The 18894-nt window shown below is 34.2% G+C and overlaps 2 protein-coding genes across 4 annotated transcripts; one reads left to right on the top strand and one right to left on the bottom strand.

The window, feature by feature from the left end:
- The first annotated feature begins 6496 nt into the window (after window positions 1-6496).
- On the top strand, window positions 6497-11928 carry LOC6644295 (calcium uptake protein 1 homolog, mitochondrial). 3 transcript variants are annotated; one of them, XM_002066888.4, is made up of 8 exons: window positions 6497-6914; window positions 6989-7184; window positions 8909-9071; window positions 9165-9202; window positions 9267-9381; window positions 10461-10621; window positions 11056-11515; window positions 11583-11928. In XM_002066888.4, exons 1-8 carry the CDS (start codon window positions 6604-6606, stop codon window positions 11735-11737), a joined length of 1599 nt encoding a protein of 532 aa, XP_002066924.2. In that variant the 5' UTR covers window positions 6497-6603; the 3' UTR covers window positions 11738-11928. The 3 variants fall into 3 exon arrangements, with proteins under 3 accessions (XP_002066924.2, XP_015033486.1, XP_023032322.1); XM_015178000.3 differs by lacking the exon at window positions 8909-9071 and adding an exon at window positions 8568-8727 and having other exon boundaries at window positions 6498-6914; XM_023176554.2 differs by lacking the exons at window positions 6497-6914; window positions 6989-7184 and adding an exon at window positions 8681-8727.
- A 1439-nt stretch (window positions 11929-13367) lies between these two features.
- On the bottom strand, window positions 13368-18894 carry LOC6644294 (zinc finger protein 271). The gene is made up of 3 exons (XM_002066887.3): window positions 18773-18894; window positions 15279-16152; window positions 13368-14518 (listed from the first exon to the last, which is right to left on the bottom strand). The coding sequence occupies exons 2-3, from the start codon at window positions 16147-16149 to the stop codon at window positions 13548-13550; spliced, it is 1842 nt and encodes a 613-aa protein (XP_002066923.2). The 5' UTR covers window positions 16150-16152; window positions 18773-18894; the 3' UTR covers window positions 13368-13547.

The following is an 18894-nucleotide window of genomic DNA, read 5'->3' as shown; positions in this document are numbered from 1 at the left end:
CTGACTCTTAATGTAACTAGGAGATACATTTTCAATATGTTTAGGACATAAATCAAAAAACTATTTAAGCATGGAAAATGTTTTTTACAGAATTGATTAAACAAACTTCTCTTACTTTTCGCCGCTTTCATACTGTATTTTGGTGAATTTATATCCGTTTTTAAAAAAGTAATACTTATTTTAACTAAATTGCAATTAAGCATATTTGAAAATAGCATCGAACACTTGAATAAAAACAATAGTTCCTGCAAAAATTGGCAAACAATCTCAGCTGCACAGATTTAAAATAGGTCCAAACTCTGTATAAAAAAAATTAGCTATCATTAAGCTTAATGTAATAATTTGGAAATAAAACTTATATTGAATTGAATTGAATAACAAAGTTAACAATTTGTAAAATTTAAAATTTATTAATTTCAATTCAATTTAATTTATTTAATCTGTTTGTTATAATAGTGGAATGCTTCTAATATATAATTACTGTAGAGTTCAGGGCAGAAAGCAGAAAAATTACCTTTTCTGCTATGTTACATATTGAATATATTATTAGTACATTATAGTCTTATTACATCATATTAGGGGAAAACTTAGTGAAAAACCCCCGGGTAAAATTTATTAAGAATTTTTCAAACTGAACTTTTTTCAATTTTTGCAACTATTTCGCCCAGACTGATTAATTTGATAAATGAGTTGAAAGTTAATCAACCTTTTATGGTTAAAAAATCTTTTTACCGCGTTTTTGAAGTAGATGCTCTAATTAATTATTGAAGCAGCCAAATCATTACGCTGTCGTTATGAAACTAAATTGAGAATTAAACAGCATTTCCAAAATTTAAGCATTAACCAAAAGAAAACTGATCTGATAAATAATTTGGGGCTTTGCGCGGAAATAAAAAATTTATTTTGTGTTTTATTATTTTTGTATTTTCAAGAAAACTAGGCATTTTGATAGATGGTTTCTTAGGTATAACAATTTTTATTGTAATACTTCAAACGTGAAATATTTTTTTTAACCCGCTTATGTACTCAAAAAACCACCTCTTAATAATCTTAACCATATTTTAAATTTCATTGATTTGGCAATTCGTAGCAAAGACTTAATTATCTTATGTGGCGAATCATTGCAAATTAATATAAAGAGCATTTCCTAATTGAAGTAAGTAAAAGGCACCTTTACTCTAATTGGCTAACAATAGTGATAATCACATTTATCTTAACTTTCAAGTAGCTATTTATTAGCTTAGCTTAAATGAGCATTTCTCATTTCAGCATGCAAATGCTTTTGTTGTTCCTGATCCATTGGGGCTTTCAAAAAAATGTTTATTTCTTTCGCATTTGGAACCGAACACGATCACGATCACGCAATCTGCTATATTTAGAGATTTTCTCCAGACTATCTGTTCGTCCGTCCGTTTGTCTGTCTGATCAGTCTGTTTTGTCTGCTGTCTGCTCTTCTCATGACGCATTTTTTTTTGCTTTATAGTCAAGTGCTGTTAATTTTTATGTCTTTACTTGGCGTTGGTTGTCTGTCTGTAGTTGAGAAATCATAATAATGATTGTTGTTGAATTTCCTGGCTCATTTGCCTGTTAATTGGCCATTTTTAGTGGCAGTGGCAGCTGTTGCCAAACAATGTAATTGGCAGGTTGTCTTCCTTGTCTCACTTTCAGTCTTATGTTTTTTTTTTGCTTATTTTTAGCAATTAGCCAGGTTCTTTAAGGTCCTTGAAAAGGACAAAGTTCGTTTGTAAAGATACGAATTCAGACTTTTACCCACATACACACACATATATATATTGCGTAGGACATTTTCAGCAAAAGCAAACGTAAGTAAGGAACGAAAGAAGAGGATACTCAATGCAGTACAAATAAAGTGAGAGAAAGGAATGGGACAAAAATGGTGTGGGTGGAATGGGAGATGAAGGGAAAAGTCAAAGAGCTTTTAATTAATCAAGAGGCAATCCACTTTGGCGTTTGAAAACTTTGGCCAATAAGCCAATACCGTTTGGAAGTAAGTCGACTTCTATTTGTGCGGCATATCCCTACGACTTTTTCGAATACTACCCACTACTTTCCTTTCACTATTCGCCCTGTGTGACTCCTTCGCCGGATCTGAAGCACCACATGCGTTTGTTTTCGTTTGCATTTCTGTTCTTTGTCTCCTACTATGCATTCACTTTGCTCCAGAGAAGTTTTTGTTTCCTCATTTTTCCATTAAAAATTCAGAAAATGCCATTGGCTGCGCTTATCGATTACATTTCACTATTTGTACTTCCTTTCATGCATACATATATGAATGTCCTATATATTTTTCATTTCTTGTCAATTGTTTGCCCAGTTTTAAGTTTCCTTTGCTCTGTTGCCTTTTGCAAGTTGTGGGGACTATTCAATTTTGGAAATTGAGTTTCTTGTTTTGTGACACTATTTATGGGACAAGTAAGTTGTTTGTTATTTGTTTTTCATAAAGAAAGAAAAAACAGTAGCAATGCACTTAAAATTCCCAACTGGTTCTAATAGACTTGTGACAAGCTCTTATAGTTACCTAAGAAAAAAGAAACATTTTTGACTGTATATATTGAAAACGTCGAGTAAGTTAATGCTGTATAGCAATTCTAGAATATGATTATTGGATTACTTATATATTGCCTTTAGGGCTGCCAAGCTTCTCTGTTATTTTGATAAAAATTTGATATTGAGTGCAAATTTCGACAAAAATAACATAGATTTTGTTTGAAAATGTTTTTTAAACCAATTTAATCTTAAACACACATTTTCTATTAAATTTGTTTTGTCGTTTTCGACATCGTTTCAATTCCATTTCGATTGCTGTGAAATGTATTTCCCAATCAATTTTCTGATTGCTAAGAATAATTCTCATAAATTAATAAAAGGATGGAACTTCTTCACTTTTCGTTAATATTGTAATGAACATATTGAAGAATAATATAAAAATAATTGGAAAGTGTATATTAGTGCGAAAAATGGCACTTTCTACCCATTACACTTACATAAAGGCAGACTATTTGAAAATAATTAAGTTAACTCGAAACCAAGTGCGGGAACCGATCTCAAATCGAACTTTTTAATTGAGAAATGACATTGCTGATTTAAGAAAGTGAATTCTTTTTCAAGAGTACCTATGAATATTATAGACCTTATTCTTCATTTAATTGTAAGTCAAAATTCATGACTAACTTAAATAGTTTCTTTCATTTATTAACAGAATTTATTTATAATGTTTAGCACAAAAATTTTTATAGGACACTGTAATTGTTAATACTTACGTATTTTATAATATTCATATAAACACACGAAATTTTTAACCATGAAAATAAATTTAGGCTTAAGAATAGTAAGTGTTCAATTTTGTCTTGCTAATTTAAGTAATCTGGTATTTAAAATTTAAGCTTAATAATACAATGCAAATCCAAGGAACTTCAATTCCTGATAACTCCTTTCCAAGTTGTCATAGTTATGTACTTTGCAGTCGCGGACTTGCTGGTTTGGGCGCTTAGCATCAGTCGATCCACTTCTGACTACCAAATATAACGTATACGCACAATGTGACAGCTGAACTAATAACTATCGAATAATTGCTATAAGCATTTGCATCAGTTCATTGTGACGCAAGTTTTAATCTTACACACATTTTACAGATTCTAAACACTTGAACATACAAAAATGTCACAATAAAATGTATAAACTTCGCTTTTTTCTGAAAGTGCAGTTCAAAAATATAATTAGAACTTCCAATTTGGATGTAAAATCGATCTAGTTTTTTCCCTAAATTGTAGTTACACGTGAGTTGCTCTAACTCAAGCTAAGTCATGAACTTAGATGTTCTATCAACAATTAACAGCCTTAATATTTATTCGCCCTAGGCCTGAACCTACAAAGGCTTTTGGAAAAATCCGCCACTGTTGCCCCTTTTTTATGGAAGTTGCAAGCACTTTCGCTTGGCCCCACGACAACGCCAAGTTGTGACTTCCATTAGAGTTGCGTCAACCGTCAACAATTTGAATCTGAATGGGTCTTCGCGTTTAGTTAACCGGTTAACAAGCTATGCCACAACGAAATTGGCCCAAGTTCATGCCAATGAGCATGTTGGGCATGGCTATTTGGGCCTTGAATGGCGGCTGGAAAGGCGGGAAGGGAAGTAGGACAAATGGCGCCATCGTCGATTACTGAACATAGACATTAAATGCAGAAGGAAGTGACATTAATTGCATTGATTTACCAGGAAAGACCCTATGGGCCGAACAACTGGCGACAACTGATAAAAGCGTTGGCCGTTGGGCCATCCATGGATGAGATCCAATACAATTTCCGCGACCAGCAGCAGTGGAAACCAGTTCAATAAACTACTAAGCTGGTCCAAGAGGAATTGAAGAAGCTGGTAAAACGAGGAGAGATGGAGCGAGGAATTATTGGCCATGCTCTTGTTTCTATCTCCCTCTCTCTCTCTATCTCTCTCTGTGTGATCGAAATGCGTATACATATCCCAATTATTTCAAATTGTTGGACTAATGAGAAATTAATTTGCAAAATGCTAATCAAGTGGCTAACCAATTGCCAGTTGGCCATTTACCAATTCTAATTCCTAATCCCCACCGCTCACTCCATCATCCCTCCCACCACCACCCTCTCAATCGTCATGGAACATTCGTCGTGATTTAATTAAGAGGCCAATAGATGCATAAATCAGAATCGAGCTAAACCAAGTCAGGTGCTGTCTGTCAGAGTGTACCTAATGCCGTTTTAATTGTTTTCGAATTGAAAGATTTGGAAAAGCCAAAGCCAACCCAGAAAAAAAAGACCTTGACAACATGGTTACATTATTAAAATTACATTAAAATGCAAAGATTGTTGCAAAAGAGTCATAAATTTTGGTTTTACATACTTCTTAAATTGCTCTTGTGTTAGTCAAAAAAAACTTTAATAACGATTTACTTAGGAATAATTTTGAAATATTTTTCATAACTTTTAGTCAAAATATAATAGATGAAGAAAAGGCGACAAAAATGCCTTTTATTGTGATATTGTAGTAAATTTATAGTAACATTTTTTAAATTTCGTTAATTTATTTCAGAAAAAGAATACTTTTTATTGTAGAACTAAGAATATTTATTTAGTTCTTAGATTTTTATAATCGTATTGGCCTTCTCGCAAATATTGTTAGACAAAATCTATGAGGATTTGAAGACTGATCTAATGATAATGTTTATTTTTTTAGCTCCCAGACTGAAAAGGGGAAAAAATGCACAGCAGATGTATACTAACGTCCCTTTTCAAGTGTTTTCCATCAGTTCTAAATAATAGCTCCTCATATGCTTAAATGAAGCCCCATATCAACATGTTGCCAAAATATACAAATAGTTTTTAGAAGTTTTATTTTTCGTTTGTTGTTTTTTACACATACATAGATCGTTTGATATAGTAATTTAATCAAAATCAATTTGGACTTACCAAGTCTGACACTGTAGTTGGCGGCTGTCCAATGGTCTAGCTCCACCCAAGAAGTCTTTCTCTCTTGCCATGTTTCGGGCCATAAATAAACTTCGCGTCCAATAAATACATCAACCATTGCCACCAATTTGGGGCGTGTGTTCCATTAATCAAAATGCAAAAGGTTGAAAAAAATTTCACCTGGGTTGCAAGGCGGGTGTGTGTGTGTGGTAATTGCCTGGTGGATGCAATCAGCATTTCAAATTGAATTTCAACTTGTTGAAGACGCCGACGCCTCCAACAGCAAAACAAAACAAATGTAAAATGAAGGAAAACTTCATTTTTACCGTAAGTTTGTATATGCTGAATACGGTTTTGTTGTTGGCCACAGAAATTTTGGGTTTTTGATTTTGAATTTATCGATTGTCAATTTTCATAGGTTAGGTTTAAACCAAATAACATACCTTCAATTAATAGACTTAAGAAGAACCCTCTAGGGCAAAGATTTTAGCTTACGATCCGTTATAACTGCAAAAAGAAGGTTTTGCTCGAAGGACACATAGCTTTTTACATAGCCAGATTGAAATGAAATTTGACTACTATATAAGCCTTAAGTTTATCTTCAATTTTCTTAAAAGCGCGTACGATTTTTGTATCTGATATACCTTTTGAGATGTGGTTTTGATTTACTTATGAAACTTTAGAAAAGTGAGAAGTTCAAAACAAATACTGACGTTTCCAGCCAACTGAAAGAAAACTTAAATCTAGCAAGAGAACTTTTTGTTAGGTTTCTTTTTCATGTTACCATAAATCGTTTTCTTTATAATTTCCTTAATTTCTTGTCATTCTGAAACATTAAGGTTGTCAAGAATTGGAATCAAGACTTAAATGTAAAATAATTTTAATTATACTTAATATAAATCAAAAGTGTTAATTGCTTGTCATTCATCCTAATTTAAATTAAGCCGCCTAAAGATTTTGACAGCGCTGCCACACCTTTAAAAAAAACTGTCTGTTAGTCATACATACCACAACGGCAGCTCCCACCAAACCGAAATACTAGGGAAAAATACTGGGAAACGTGCGGTGGATACCAAAAATGCGCATAATAATAAATTTGTACAAAAAAACGCAATAAACAGTAAAATAAAAATAGAATAAATGTCTGTGCTACGTTTTCTGGTAACACGACAGGCTCTGGCTGCCCTAACAAGGCCATCAGCTGTGAATCCTCTTTGGAATCAGCAGCTATTTGCCTCGTCCTTAGCAAGAGCCTCGACAACAGCAACAGCAAAAACAACAACAACACATTTGCTATCAGCTGGAACTGCTCCTTCTGTTGGACAAGGACAACAGCAGATCAGAGGACACAAACGATTTGGACATGGCGAGGATAAGACACCCAGAATAACAAAATATTTCCATTTTATGGTTCTAACTTTGTTTTTCATCTCTGTTTTGGACTGGGGCAAGTGAGTGAACAAAAAAATAACCAAACAAACCTCAAGAAGAAGAAGCATTAAAAATCATTCAAATTTATTTTTAGAGTAAAGCGAATGCTCATACCTAAAGTTGATGCAGATGCTGGACAACGTCCCTCCAATGCAGCCGGTGTCAATGGCAGTGAACAGGATAGTGACAGCGAGGAAAGCGAAGATGATGATGATGAATCCACTGGCAGTGGCCTCCACCTGCATGAGGGTAAAAAGATCAAGGAAAAAGTTGGTTTCCGCGAGCGGAAGGTAATTTAAATAGGAAAACCCATTCCGGAATATTCCATTTATCAAGTCAGAGTTTTGTGAGTGAAATCTTTAAGCATGTTATATAGAGTTTGTTGTAAATACATCAGGAAAAGTGAGATTTTAGTTTGTTTTTATGTAAAAAGACAATTATTGGAAAAAGTGACTGTCTGGAAAACCCTTGAAATACTAAATGCAGTTGTAAATACATCAGGGATTATTGGCTTATAAATATTAGAATTCACTTTAAATTGAAATGAGGATTTTATTGTAAATATAACAAAAGATGTACATATATTAAGATGAATTCTTTGTTCTCTTATAAAACACATTTTCGGGGTTATATTGAAAGTAAGAAGATCACTTTCCAATGTAAGTTTCTAAACATATTTTTTTCTTTATCTGCCCTTTTCAGACTGTATTTTCGCAATTTTTCTAATCATATTAAACTTATCAATTACATATTTTAAAACGGCATCAAAATACTGGATATTTGAAAAATTTTATTTCATTCGCCTTATTAAAAAAAAACATCTGGATTTTTTAGGAAAATTCGCCAAATTTTATTCTTCGAGGTTCCAATGCAAACTAAAAGATTTTCTAATAAGAAAACTCATATGTTTATTTTTCCTGTTTTTTTTCCTGCTGTTTCTCTCAGACTGTTGTTTTTGCTAGCCTTTTTGAGGCCTTTTTCAGGCTCGAGGCTCCGTAGCTTTTCCTAATCCTGATATATGGCCAATCTGGCACTGAGAGTAACAATAGAGAGATTAATGGCTAAGGGTCTTGTGGGCAGTTTTAAACGAGTCTTTACATACTTACAAAGCTTTTTATCAAAACAACTAAAAGCTAGTTTAAGTTTTTGATAATTGTTTCCCTAAATTCCCTAATCCAATAATTCCAATTCTTCTGTAAACAATTTATCAAAAAACAAACATTAGCAAGCAACTTAAAATGTTGATTTTAGAATGGTATAACAATTAAATAGATTTCAATGATCAATTTTCCTTTTATTCAATTATTCCGCCTACTTTAATACTGTTGAGGTAGTTAAGATCTCGATACTTGATTGAAATTACATTTGAAAACTGATGTAAATTATAGCAGCAGATTGAATTATTACAAAAATGAGAAGATAATTGAATTAATGGATAACTACATAAAAAGAAGCTGATTGTTTCTATTACCTAATCTTAGAATCTTTTACAGTTTCCAGTTTAGTTAGAACCTAAACACAAACTCTGACTTTGTTGTAAATATTACTCTCTATCTTTTTACTTGCTTTTCTTGTTATTTTTCAACTATTTTCTTTGGTACTTTACTTATTTTTTTTTTATATTCATGCCTATGTTGTTTCACACGATTTAAACAAACACACACACATTAAAGATAATTGAATATGAGAATCGCATAAGGCAATTCTCCACACCCGACAAAATCTTTCGTTACTTTGCCACGGTGCGTCTCCAAGATGCCACACAGACAATTGTATGCATGACTCCCGAGGATTTTCTACGCTCTATTTATCCAGGCATAAAGCAGCCAGATGGTAAACTATTTTACATTTTTCTTTCTTATTATTTTAAACTAACACGTCACATTCATTACTATGAGTATACTTTTCGTTCGCTGTTGTCCTCTGTTTCTGGTTTATTTTTATATTCTCAATTGTGTTGAAGTAAAATATCGCTAAATGCTAAAATGAAAATGAATTATTCACTTACAATTAGATAATTGAGTATGAGAATCGTATACGTCAGTTCTCCACACCGGACAAAGTATTTCGATATTTTGCGACCATTCAAGTCCCCGTGGCCGATGATCGTCATGAGGTCTATATGACACCAACCGATTTTTTGACTAGCATGACGCCAGGCATGAAACAGCCCGATGGTATGCAAAAACATAGCAAAAATTTACTAACATCATTCCAAATTCAAATTTATAATCAATATTTAATAATAATATTTGTCTCCAACACTTCAGGTCTTGGTCTTGATCAATATCGTCGCTATGATCCCAAGGTGAGTGTCTGATATCAATATATTATTTTACTTTATTTTCATATAACATATGTTTTACTTTCAGTCTGTGGGCGAGCAACTCAATTTGCATTTGGAAAAGAACAGCATTTTCTACAAATTGGGCTCCTATGGCCTAATTACCTTCTCCGATTATATATTTCTACTGACTGTTCTCTCAAGTGAGTTATCAATTTAGGGGGAAAAAGTTATTATTAGTTATTTTCTATACCGATTTTTAGTTTGGCTTTGAAAACAGGCGAGAACTTTGCCTTAAAACCATTTTATTTATATCCAATATTTTAAACAAGAAAAAGATTTTCTGTAAGTCAGCTTAAAACGATTCAACAAATACAAACATACCATACAAATTAAACAAATGGACAGATTCATGAAGAGTCTGGACAACCCCGAAATATTAATTATTTTGTCTTTTTGTTGTACTTTTTTGATTGTATTTACGACAAACTAATGACAAAATGTCGCCTTCGAAAATTTATAAATTTCCCAAGCCTTAATAAGAAGTTGAATGAAGATTAATAAGCGGTGTAGTTTAAACATTAAAGACAAATCACAATTCTAAAAAACTGAAAGGCAGGTGGATAATATAGCATTAGTTACATTATCCAAACAAAAAAGGTCGTATATATTTTAAAAAGATTTTTGTTATAATATTTGTTTATTACACGATATATTAAATTCCATGCAATAACTTAATTTCTAAAAAAATTGCAATATGTTTAGATTCAAGTTTAAAGCTTTCCATTAATTTAAATAATTATAACCAAATAGCTTAATAATTCTATAAGTGAACATAAGCAACACTACGAATAAGGAATGAATAAGGCCGTCAGCATTAAGCTCCTTTCCAATAGCCATTATTGTTTTTAAGGATCTTTTTCTACAACCGCTTGCATTTCTTGAATGATTTCTGCAGATCGGATAAGTTAGAATGTTCCTCGAGATTCTTGCATTTTGATAATCAAATATTTCTTAATCGCTGTGTGATGCATTTAATGCGACGATAACTAAATGACTGTTTTTATATCAAGTTTATTTGTATATACAGTAGATGCCGGTTATATCAATACTCTAGGGACTGGCAATCGTTATAAGCGATTGTGTTTCCATGCACGTTTGTATGAAGCCAATCAAACCTTCCTTTGTTATGATTGGAATATCTATATATCCAAATATATAGTTTATCGTTTAGTGTTATTCTAATGTACATATTATTTTTCTCTCTCAACTTTATTTGCAGTTTCGCGTCGTCACTTTGAGATTGCCTTTCGAATGTTCGATCTGAATGGTGATGGCGATGTGGATTGTGAGGAATTCGAAATGGTAGCAACTTTAGTGCGTCAGCAGACGAGCATGGGAACGCGTCATCGCGATCATGCAAATACGGGAAATACGTTCAAGGTAAAGCTAAATAGCCCATTTTTCTCATTTCCCATTAGCAATGTGCCCAAAGCTAAATATCGACAATTAAAATCGATTCTGTATATTATATATATATATTTTTGTATTGTATTTCTCTATATATGTCTCTTTTTTGGCTTTTTTGACCATAAAACGCGTCTCTCCTAACTGTGTACATATGTCTTATACTTCCTTTCGTTTCACAGTCCTTAAAGGTATATTCGCTTGAACCCGAAACAAAACAGAAAACACAAACAAACAACGCTTTTGTATATATATATATATATATTATGTACATATATTATTTTTTATTGACATTCACAGACATTATGTAGAATATCCTTTATGCACTCATAATATTTCCTGTTTATTCTTCCATTAAATATTTAATGAGTTCACTTAATAAATTGCATATTCTTGAACTCGTTTCGCAGGGCGTCAATTCGGCCTTGATCACATATTTCTTTGGGCCCAGTATGGACGAGAAACTGACCATTGAGAAATTCTTGGACTTCCAAGAACAATTGCAGCGTGAGATCCTTTCCCTAGAGTTCGAACGCAAGGAACCCAACGAGGAGGGCAATATAACTGAGGCCGATTTTGCTGAACTTTTGCTGGCCTATGCGGGCTATCCGCTTAAAAAGAAGCAAAAGAAACTAAAACGTGTGAAGAGACGCTTCCGTGATCATGGCACAGGCATCTCAAAACAAGACTATTTGGATTTCTTTCATTTTCTGAATAATATCAATGATGTGGATACGGCATTGACCTTCTATCACATAGCCGGTGCTTCGATCGATCAGCAAACTTTGCAACATGTGGCCAAAACTGTTGCCATGGTCAATCTATCTGATCATGTGGTGGATGTGGTATTTACTATCTTTGATGAGAACAGTGAGTTGGAAACACTTGGTGGAAACCAAAAGACAATACAAACTAAATCATTTTTTCTCTCTTCCAGATGACAATCAATTGAGTAACAAAGAATTCATTTCGGTAATGAAAAATCGCGTTCAACGTGGTTTGGAGAAACCCAAGGACACGGGTTTCCTTAAGATGATGCGCTCGGTCTTTAAATGTGCCAAGGAAACGAAGCCAGTCCTTTTGGATTTATAAATCTATTCGAACCAATGCGCGACTAGTTCAACTATTTATTAGTCAATTTTCTTACGCTTTTTAAATATATATTTATTTTATTTTCTAATTTATCATGATGTACTTTAAAACTTTTTCTCAATTGTAACTCTAGTTTAAAAACGAAAAATATATTTATTCGGATTTGGTCTGTGAGATTATAAGCATTGAAATTTTAAAGTTCTAATTCTTATGATTCGATTTTTGAAAGATCTTAACTTTAATTTAAATGTAAACGAGATGTTTCATTGACTTATAAAATCAGTTTTGCTATTTGATAAACATAATTTCACTTAATTCTTTTCGTATTGGATGGCTGCTATATATGATATGAGAATTATTTGTTGAAATATCTGAAACAAATGTAAAGTTTACAAGATCTTATTAGGGACAGCCCATAAATCAAGTTTTAACAAATTGGGACGGTTTGGGAGATATATTGGCAGAGACCTGTCCATCCTTATTACAATCATGGGGAAAGGGAATCTACTTTCTTTTTCCCTTAGATTTCTCACTAAAATTGTTTCTTCATGTAGGTTCGTATGCGATACACGTGACAACTTATAAAAATCCAAAGTTCGTTTTTAGATAAGCAAAGATTCTTAAGCCTAACCCCACTAAAATTGCGAGAATTCTAACTTACCGAGGTCTAACTTGATTTTAGTGGCCCCTTTTATTTGGTTATCAATATATTTGTTTCATAAAGCTGTTTTGCCACGCAAAAGATAATGTTAATTTGTTTGAAATTTATATGATTTTTTCTCTGCGGTTTGGCGGTATGCCCAGACATATGCGGAAATGGGAATGGCATCAAGAGAAAATCAAATGAATGAAAATTGACTAGGGCAACTACTTTAAATGAAACACTTTGGTAATGAGTCTTGTTGACTGTGCTGACAATGAGTGTCTTAGAGATGGTTCTATATGGTTCGGTTCGGATGGTTCTATAACGAACAATAACAAACAATGTCTTTATCTAGTTATATCTAAATGACATTACTCAACTGAAACTATTTTGGGATGTAAAATGATTAGCATACACTACCATCTCCCCACATCTTAAGGATGTGGATACCTGAAATTCATTTAACCAGAAACCTGAAGCAAATAAAATCAATATATGTATATAGTCACTATCTGATTAACTTTTTAAAGATTTCTAAAGGAATATGCAAGTGGAAATAATTAGTTAGGATAAAAGCAATAATAGAAATTCTGTCTCTACCAACATTGCCCATTATATACCTCGGATAGAAGTTTTTGACGATAAAATTTGGACATAAGAGAATTTCCTTTTAATACTTACTTAATTAGTCTATAACTCCTCGTCTTACGGTGCAGACGTGTAACCTATTTACCATAGTGTAAAAGAAATATACTGGAAAATAAATTTAGACTATATGTTAAAATCCTAATCTTGTCTAATTTTAATTGCTGAATTACCATCGGATCTAAATATGGTCCTGTGTACATTTGTCGGTATATGTATAATCTATATACAATACATATGTAGTTAAGACTTTCAAAGAAACTAAAATATCTAAAAATATTTCGGTAGAGAAATAATCACCAACCCAGTTTTCTTATGCTAAAAGACTTTCAAATCAAAAAGTTTCTTTTTTCAAAAGTATATATTTTTCAAAAATAACAGATAATTCGGCACTTGATGTGCTTAATACTTAGATAATACAATATATTATGCGGAATATACCTTATTTATATATATAGCCATACTTAATATAAACCGAATTAAAGTCGCTCTTTATCAGTACATGGAACTGTTTCCAATTGGCTAAGCGACATCCACATCTTCATCTTCATCGTCATCTATGTCATCTACGGACATGCCATAGAGTTGTATATCGTGTTCCTTCAGATGTTTGGTATAGGCATCCAATTGGGTGAACCTTTTACGACACTCACAACACTCGAGCCAATCTTCGGTAGAAGAGGAATCGCTTTCATAGTTATTGGGGTATGATGAAGATTCCTGGTGTCTGATGTCTTTGTGAGCTGTATAATCAATATAGTCCTGAAATTTTAGGGGGCATCTGGAGCACTTGTACCAACGCTCCTTGCAATGGGTTACCATGTGCTTCTTAAGTGTTGAGCATTCACGAAAAGGTTTACGACATTTCGTACAACTGAATGGCTTCTCGCCCGTGTGAATCATGTAATGACGCTTGAGATTGTGACGTGTCCCAAACACTTTTTGGCACAAGGGACAGGGATAAGATGGGCGATTGCGTGTCTTGACACCTGCAGGTGCAGCAACAATGGTCAGGGTGGGCAGGAGCGGTGGTGGTGGTGGCGCATGGATGTCAGTGCTGAAACATGACGATGACGAATTGGCACTGCTGCAACTTAAAGCCAAGGGCGGTCGTGGCATAAGCGGAGGAGGAGGAGGTGGAGCAGGCGCTGCAACTGGAGGCGGTTCCAAAGTAACCATCAAAGTGGCTGGCGGTGAAGGGCTTTTCGTTGCTATGCACTCGTCCTCCTCCCCATCACCATCTGCGTCGCCATCCAATTCCCTATCACCATCGACATCCTCTTCTTGTGGGCCTTCCTCATTTTGTGGCTTTATCATCAAGTTCTTCCCCTCACAGTCCGCACAACGCGTGGAATCCTGCTGACTGGGCGCTTGGCTATGACAAATCATGCAGATAAACTGCGGATCCAGCGAATGCCGACGACGATGTTTCTTCAAGTCACTAAACTCGCGAAAACGTCGCTCGCAAAGGTCGCAAGGAAAAGGACGTTCTCCTGAAAATAGAAAGAACAAAATTAAATGAGATAATGATAGCAATTCTAATATTTACTTATCTTAAGGGAATATTTTAGTCAATAGTTTTGATAGTTTAACAAACATATATGCTCAAAAATGGCTTTGAAAAATAATTTTTAAAATGACTCTCTTTGTATAAAGTTAGTTGAAATCGTTTGTATGTATATAAATTTTAGATAAATTCCAATCGTGTAATAGACCAAAAATTTGGTACTAATATTTATCACCGAATAGCAACAAAAATTTAACAACGATCCGGAGAGTAATTAGTTTAAACAAATCGCAATTCGGTGTACTATATTTGTTTAATAGACTTGGTTTTTAAAAGATCTTTAGTTCCATGTATGTTTCCTAACCTAATATTTATGAGTTTTATGGTTTCAAAAACATTGCTGTGATTTTGAATCCTTTTTATAAATAATATTGAACTACACAGTGTGAAAATCATAAGGATCAAACCACTTTATTATAATGCTAGCAATCAAAAAGAAGGTCTTAATGAAATCGTATTTTGGTTTCTAAATTAAATTTGTTTCTACCGAACTACAATATTATATAGATTCCGTAAGGCATTAAGGCATTAAGATAATATTTATCATCAGATATTTTTTGTTTTTATAAGATTTGATAAGTTTTTCTTTTAAGTTGCTTCCTATAACATGAAAAAAAAATTGTATAAGTATTAAATTATGACTCTAATTTGATCAGTTTTAAATTTGTTAGAAGTTTTTGACCTACCTGTGTGTATCATCATGTGACGTCTGAGATTATAATTGGATTGAACCTTCTTGCCACAGTCTTGGCACTGATAGAGATTACGTCCACGACGCTTAACATAAGGACGACGATTGTTGGTCCTTTGGACTTTAGATGACTGTTGCACTGATTGTTCCTGCTCGTCATCAGAGTTTAATACTATAATCTGTTCCTGCTCATCGGCCAATTCGCAGCTCACAGTGGCCAAAGGAAGATCCTCCTCATCATCATCATCACCATCGTTCTCTTGCCGTTCGCCATCGTGCTGCTGCTGCTGATCATTATCTTCCATTTCACTATCGGTTAACTCGATTTCAGCTACGATTCTTTGTTTAGGTATCAGTTCAATATCAGGTGATTGCCGATGAATTGGTCGTTCGGCCAAACTTCTAGCTGCACTTATCACCAAACCGGTTGGTGGCTGCTGCTGCAGCTCTTTCTCCTCCTCCACTGCATCCTTAACATGAGCATCATCGTCCTCCTCGTCTAGCAGGACTATGATTTGCGCCTCCTCGGCCTGACTTTGCTGCTGCTGTCGTTGCCTGGCCAGCATTTCCTCTTGCTGCCGTTGCTGGCCAATTTTGATAAGTAAATTCTTAATTTTCGCATCATCAATGGACACGAAATTCTCCTCAGGCTCATGATATTCATATGATACATTTTCCTGTGACCCCAAATCGCAGTGCATGTCGGCACAATACGTGGGCGCACAACAAGAGGGTGTGGCGCAACAGGATGGAGGCATGGCCACGCAGTCAGTGCAACAATCTGCACATCCGGACCCAGAGGCCGAAGTCGTTGCACAGCCCGTTGGTTTAGATGTGCTGATGCCCTTACCTAAAACCAACTCCATGAGCTAGAGTAGCGAAAAAAGAGGGAGAGAGAGAGGAGAAATTTGATTTAATTTCTAGTCACCTAAACAAAAGACATCGGAGCCCATGTGCAAGTCTGTGTTAACTTCACGTACTTCACGAATTGTTTAACTATCTCATACTGATATATGCTTATGCAAGAAACGAATGTTGTTCGTTCGAAAAATCGTGTATTTCAGTCAAAGCGTGTGTTACTTTGTTTTTATGACGACATTCCAACGCCCACACACATACATAAGTAAATGACAAAAGTCATGAAAAAATAGTGGAGAAGGAATCCTTTCACCTTCTCAAAATGTTGTGATCGGTTCTTTAGGTGATTGGCGTGCAGAAGGTAAAAGGGACTACTTATACAAAGAATACAATAGATGTAATAGAATATTTCTATAAAACTTCAGTGCTGAAGCATCCAATTCCGATACACATCTTTTATAGTCTCCTGTTTAGCATGACGGTTCATATGGAACTCCTAAAGGCACTTAAAGCTTATCTAGAGGACAACAATTTGGTCGAAACTACTAGCTTTTCTATGTACTGGATTGGATTGATTGAGAATGGTATTCAGAATTTTCCAATTTAAAGACTACCGGCAAACACCAACATCACAAGTAAGTATTCCCGAAATAAATTATGAAAACAATAATCTGCAATTTTTGTAAGGTTTCATGAGAAATAGCTTAAGGAAACAACAGTCAATCTTCATCGATGTCTATTACCATACAAATACTTATAACTTATATTAAAAGCAAACGACTACTAATACTGTTTCTACCTTTATCGCTATCTTTGACCTTTGACATCAAACTCTGATAAACAAAATGTTGGTAACGTTTAAACCCTTTATTTCCCCTTGTGAAAGTTTTGTTTCTAACATAATGGAAAAAGTATACAAGGAATTCTTTAGTATTTAATTTTTATTCTCGGGGGACGCTTTGTTTAACTTCTTCCTCTACTTTTGAAGGCCTTTTAAACCCCCTTCCACTAGCTAGACGTGGATGGTCAGTTATGACTGTCAGATGGATGTACCCAGAGGGCAATAAACCCCCCTCCAGAATCAAACGAGCAATGATCATTCAGAGAAAGAAAACAACAAAAATATACTCCAACAGGCTACAACAAGAACTTTATTGCCGGTTACTTTTATGACAGTTCATAAATTATCTTTTTCGAATGGAGGATTGGCAAGGAAGCGACTATCGTCCACATACATATCTACATACTATATATCATTCAAATCAAAAGTGGATAGAGATTTGAAATAAGTCTAAATCAAATGACTTATGTCAGACCCCTATTTAAAAATAGAGTTTTTATATTCCAGAGCAAATTGCAGTAACTAAAAGGAGAACTTCCAATAGTTACAGAAAGAAAAAATCCTACTTTAACGAGGAGGCGCAATTGAAAATCTTACGTCAACTTTAAAAATATATTTAAGTATCATAGAAACTTACAAACTGTAATACTGGTTTTCACTTGACATTTACTCGTAAATACTTTTATTGAAGTATTTTAGTCCAAATTTCATTTAGGAAATGATGATTCAACAAATCTGCTTACGTAATTTGTAACGTAAAGTGTGAATCCCCTTCTAAACCATGGGTTGCCACGATTTAAGGCTCCCGTGGCTGGTTCTTTACTGGCCGAAGCTGGACACAGAAAAATATAATTTTTACAAGTCGGCACACACAAAAATCGGATCATAAACGACCTTTTTGGGTCGTCATCCCGAAAATAAACGTTTCTAGGTAGAGGCACAGCAACCATATTGTGGCGCGGGAAAGGGAAATAAAGGGTCGCGATCTGAATTACTCAACTTGTTGGCCAAGCGACGCACATTTAGAAGACTAGTGGTGAAAAGGGGGGAAAGAGGTCGTCATAAAATTCCCCGACACGCAATTTTTTGTGTATCTCGACTTCATCTCTGCCCGAAAAGGGTTCTGACGTGCTTCTCCCCACCCTGGACATAAATGAATGCATTGGATCATTTTTATTACCAATATTTTTCTAATAAATATAACCCGTTACAATCTTAACAGCTTTAAAAACAATTTTCTTAATAAAAAAACAGTTAGTAAACTTGTTGTTTGTATGGAAACTATGTGATTTTGTTTTTTTTTTTATAAATTTAATGCAGTCATTCTACTGGACTTTCAGTAGAATTATAAATACTTAATGTGATATTAATCCCCTTATTAAAGACAACGTTGCAAAAAACACTCTGATTCATCATGGGATCCTAACGCAATAGATACATACATATGTATGTATATAATAATTAATTTTTCAGTTAGTCAATCCCGTGAATATATATAAATTTGTATATAATTCCTTCTATAGTCGAAAGTGGCAAAGATATATAATGAAAGCAATATCGATAAAAGAAAAAACCCCTATATACATACGAATGATTCTACATATCTAAAAAGATTTTCTTTCGCCTTTGTCAGAATAACTGTAAACAAACAAAAGGAATTACAGAAACACCAAGTGATCGATTGGAATCGTTTCCCCATGCGTCGATAAAATTAATTAGTTCTCTCTCTCTCTTTTTGTGTCTGCCTCCATCTTTGTTCTTGTCCCCTCTAGTGTTTCTCTTATCCTTACCTCTCAGCATTAGGGCCGATCCAATGATTTGATTTGATTGAATGCGATCCTCTGATCAAGCAAAAGTAAATTTTCAACTTTCTGTTTAATACTGTGAGTTTCTTTTCTTTTTTGTTTGCGTA

The sequence above is a fragment of the Drosophila willistoni genome (assembly GCF_018902025.1).
Source record: "Drosophila willistoni isolate 14030-0811.24 chromosome 2R unlocalized genomic scaffold, UCI_dwil_1.1 Seg167, whole genome shotgun sequence".
In the NCBI taxonomy this organism is placed as follows: domain Eukaryota; kingdom Metazoa; phylum Arthropoda; class Insecta; order Diptera; family Drosophilidae; genus Drosophila; species Drosophila willistoni.
The sequence above is the reverse complement of the archived record's forward strand: the minus strand, read 5'-3'. Positions and strand labels throughout refer to the sequence as shown.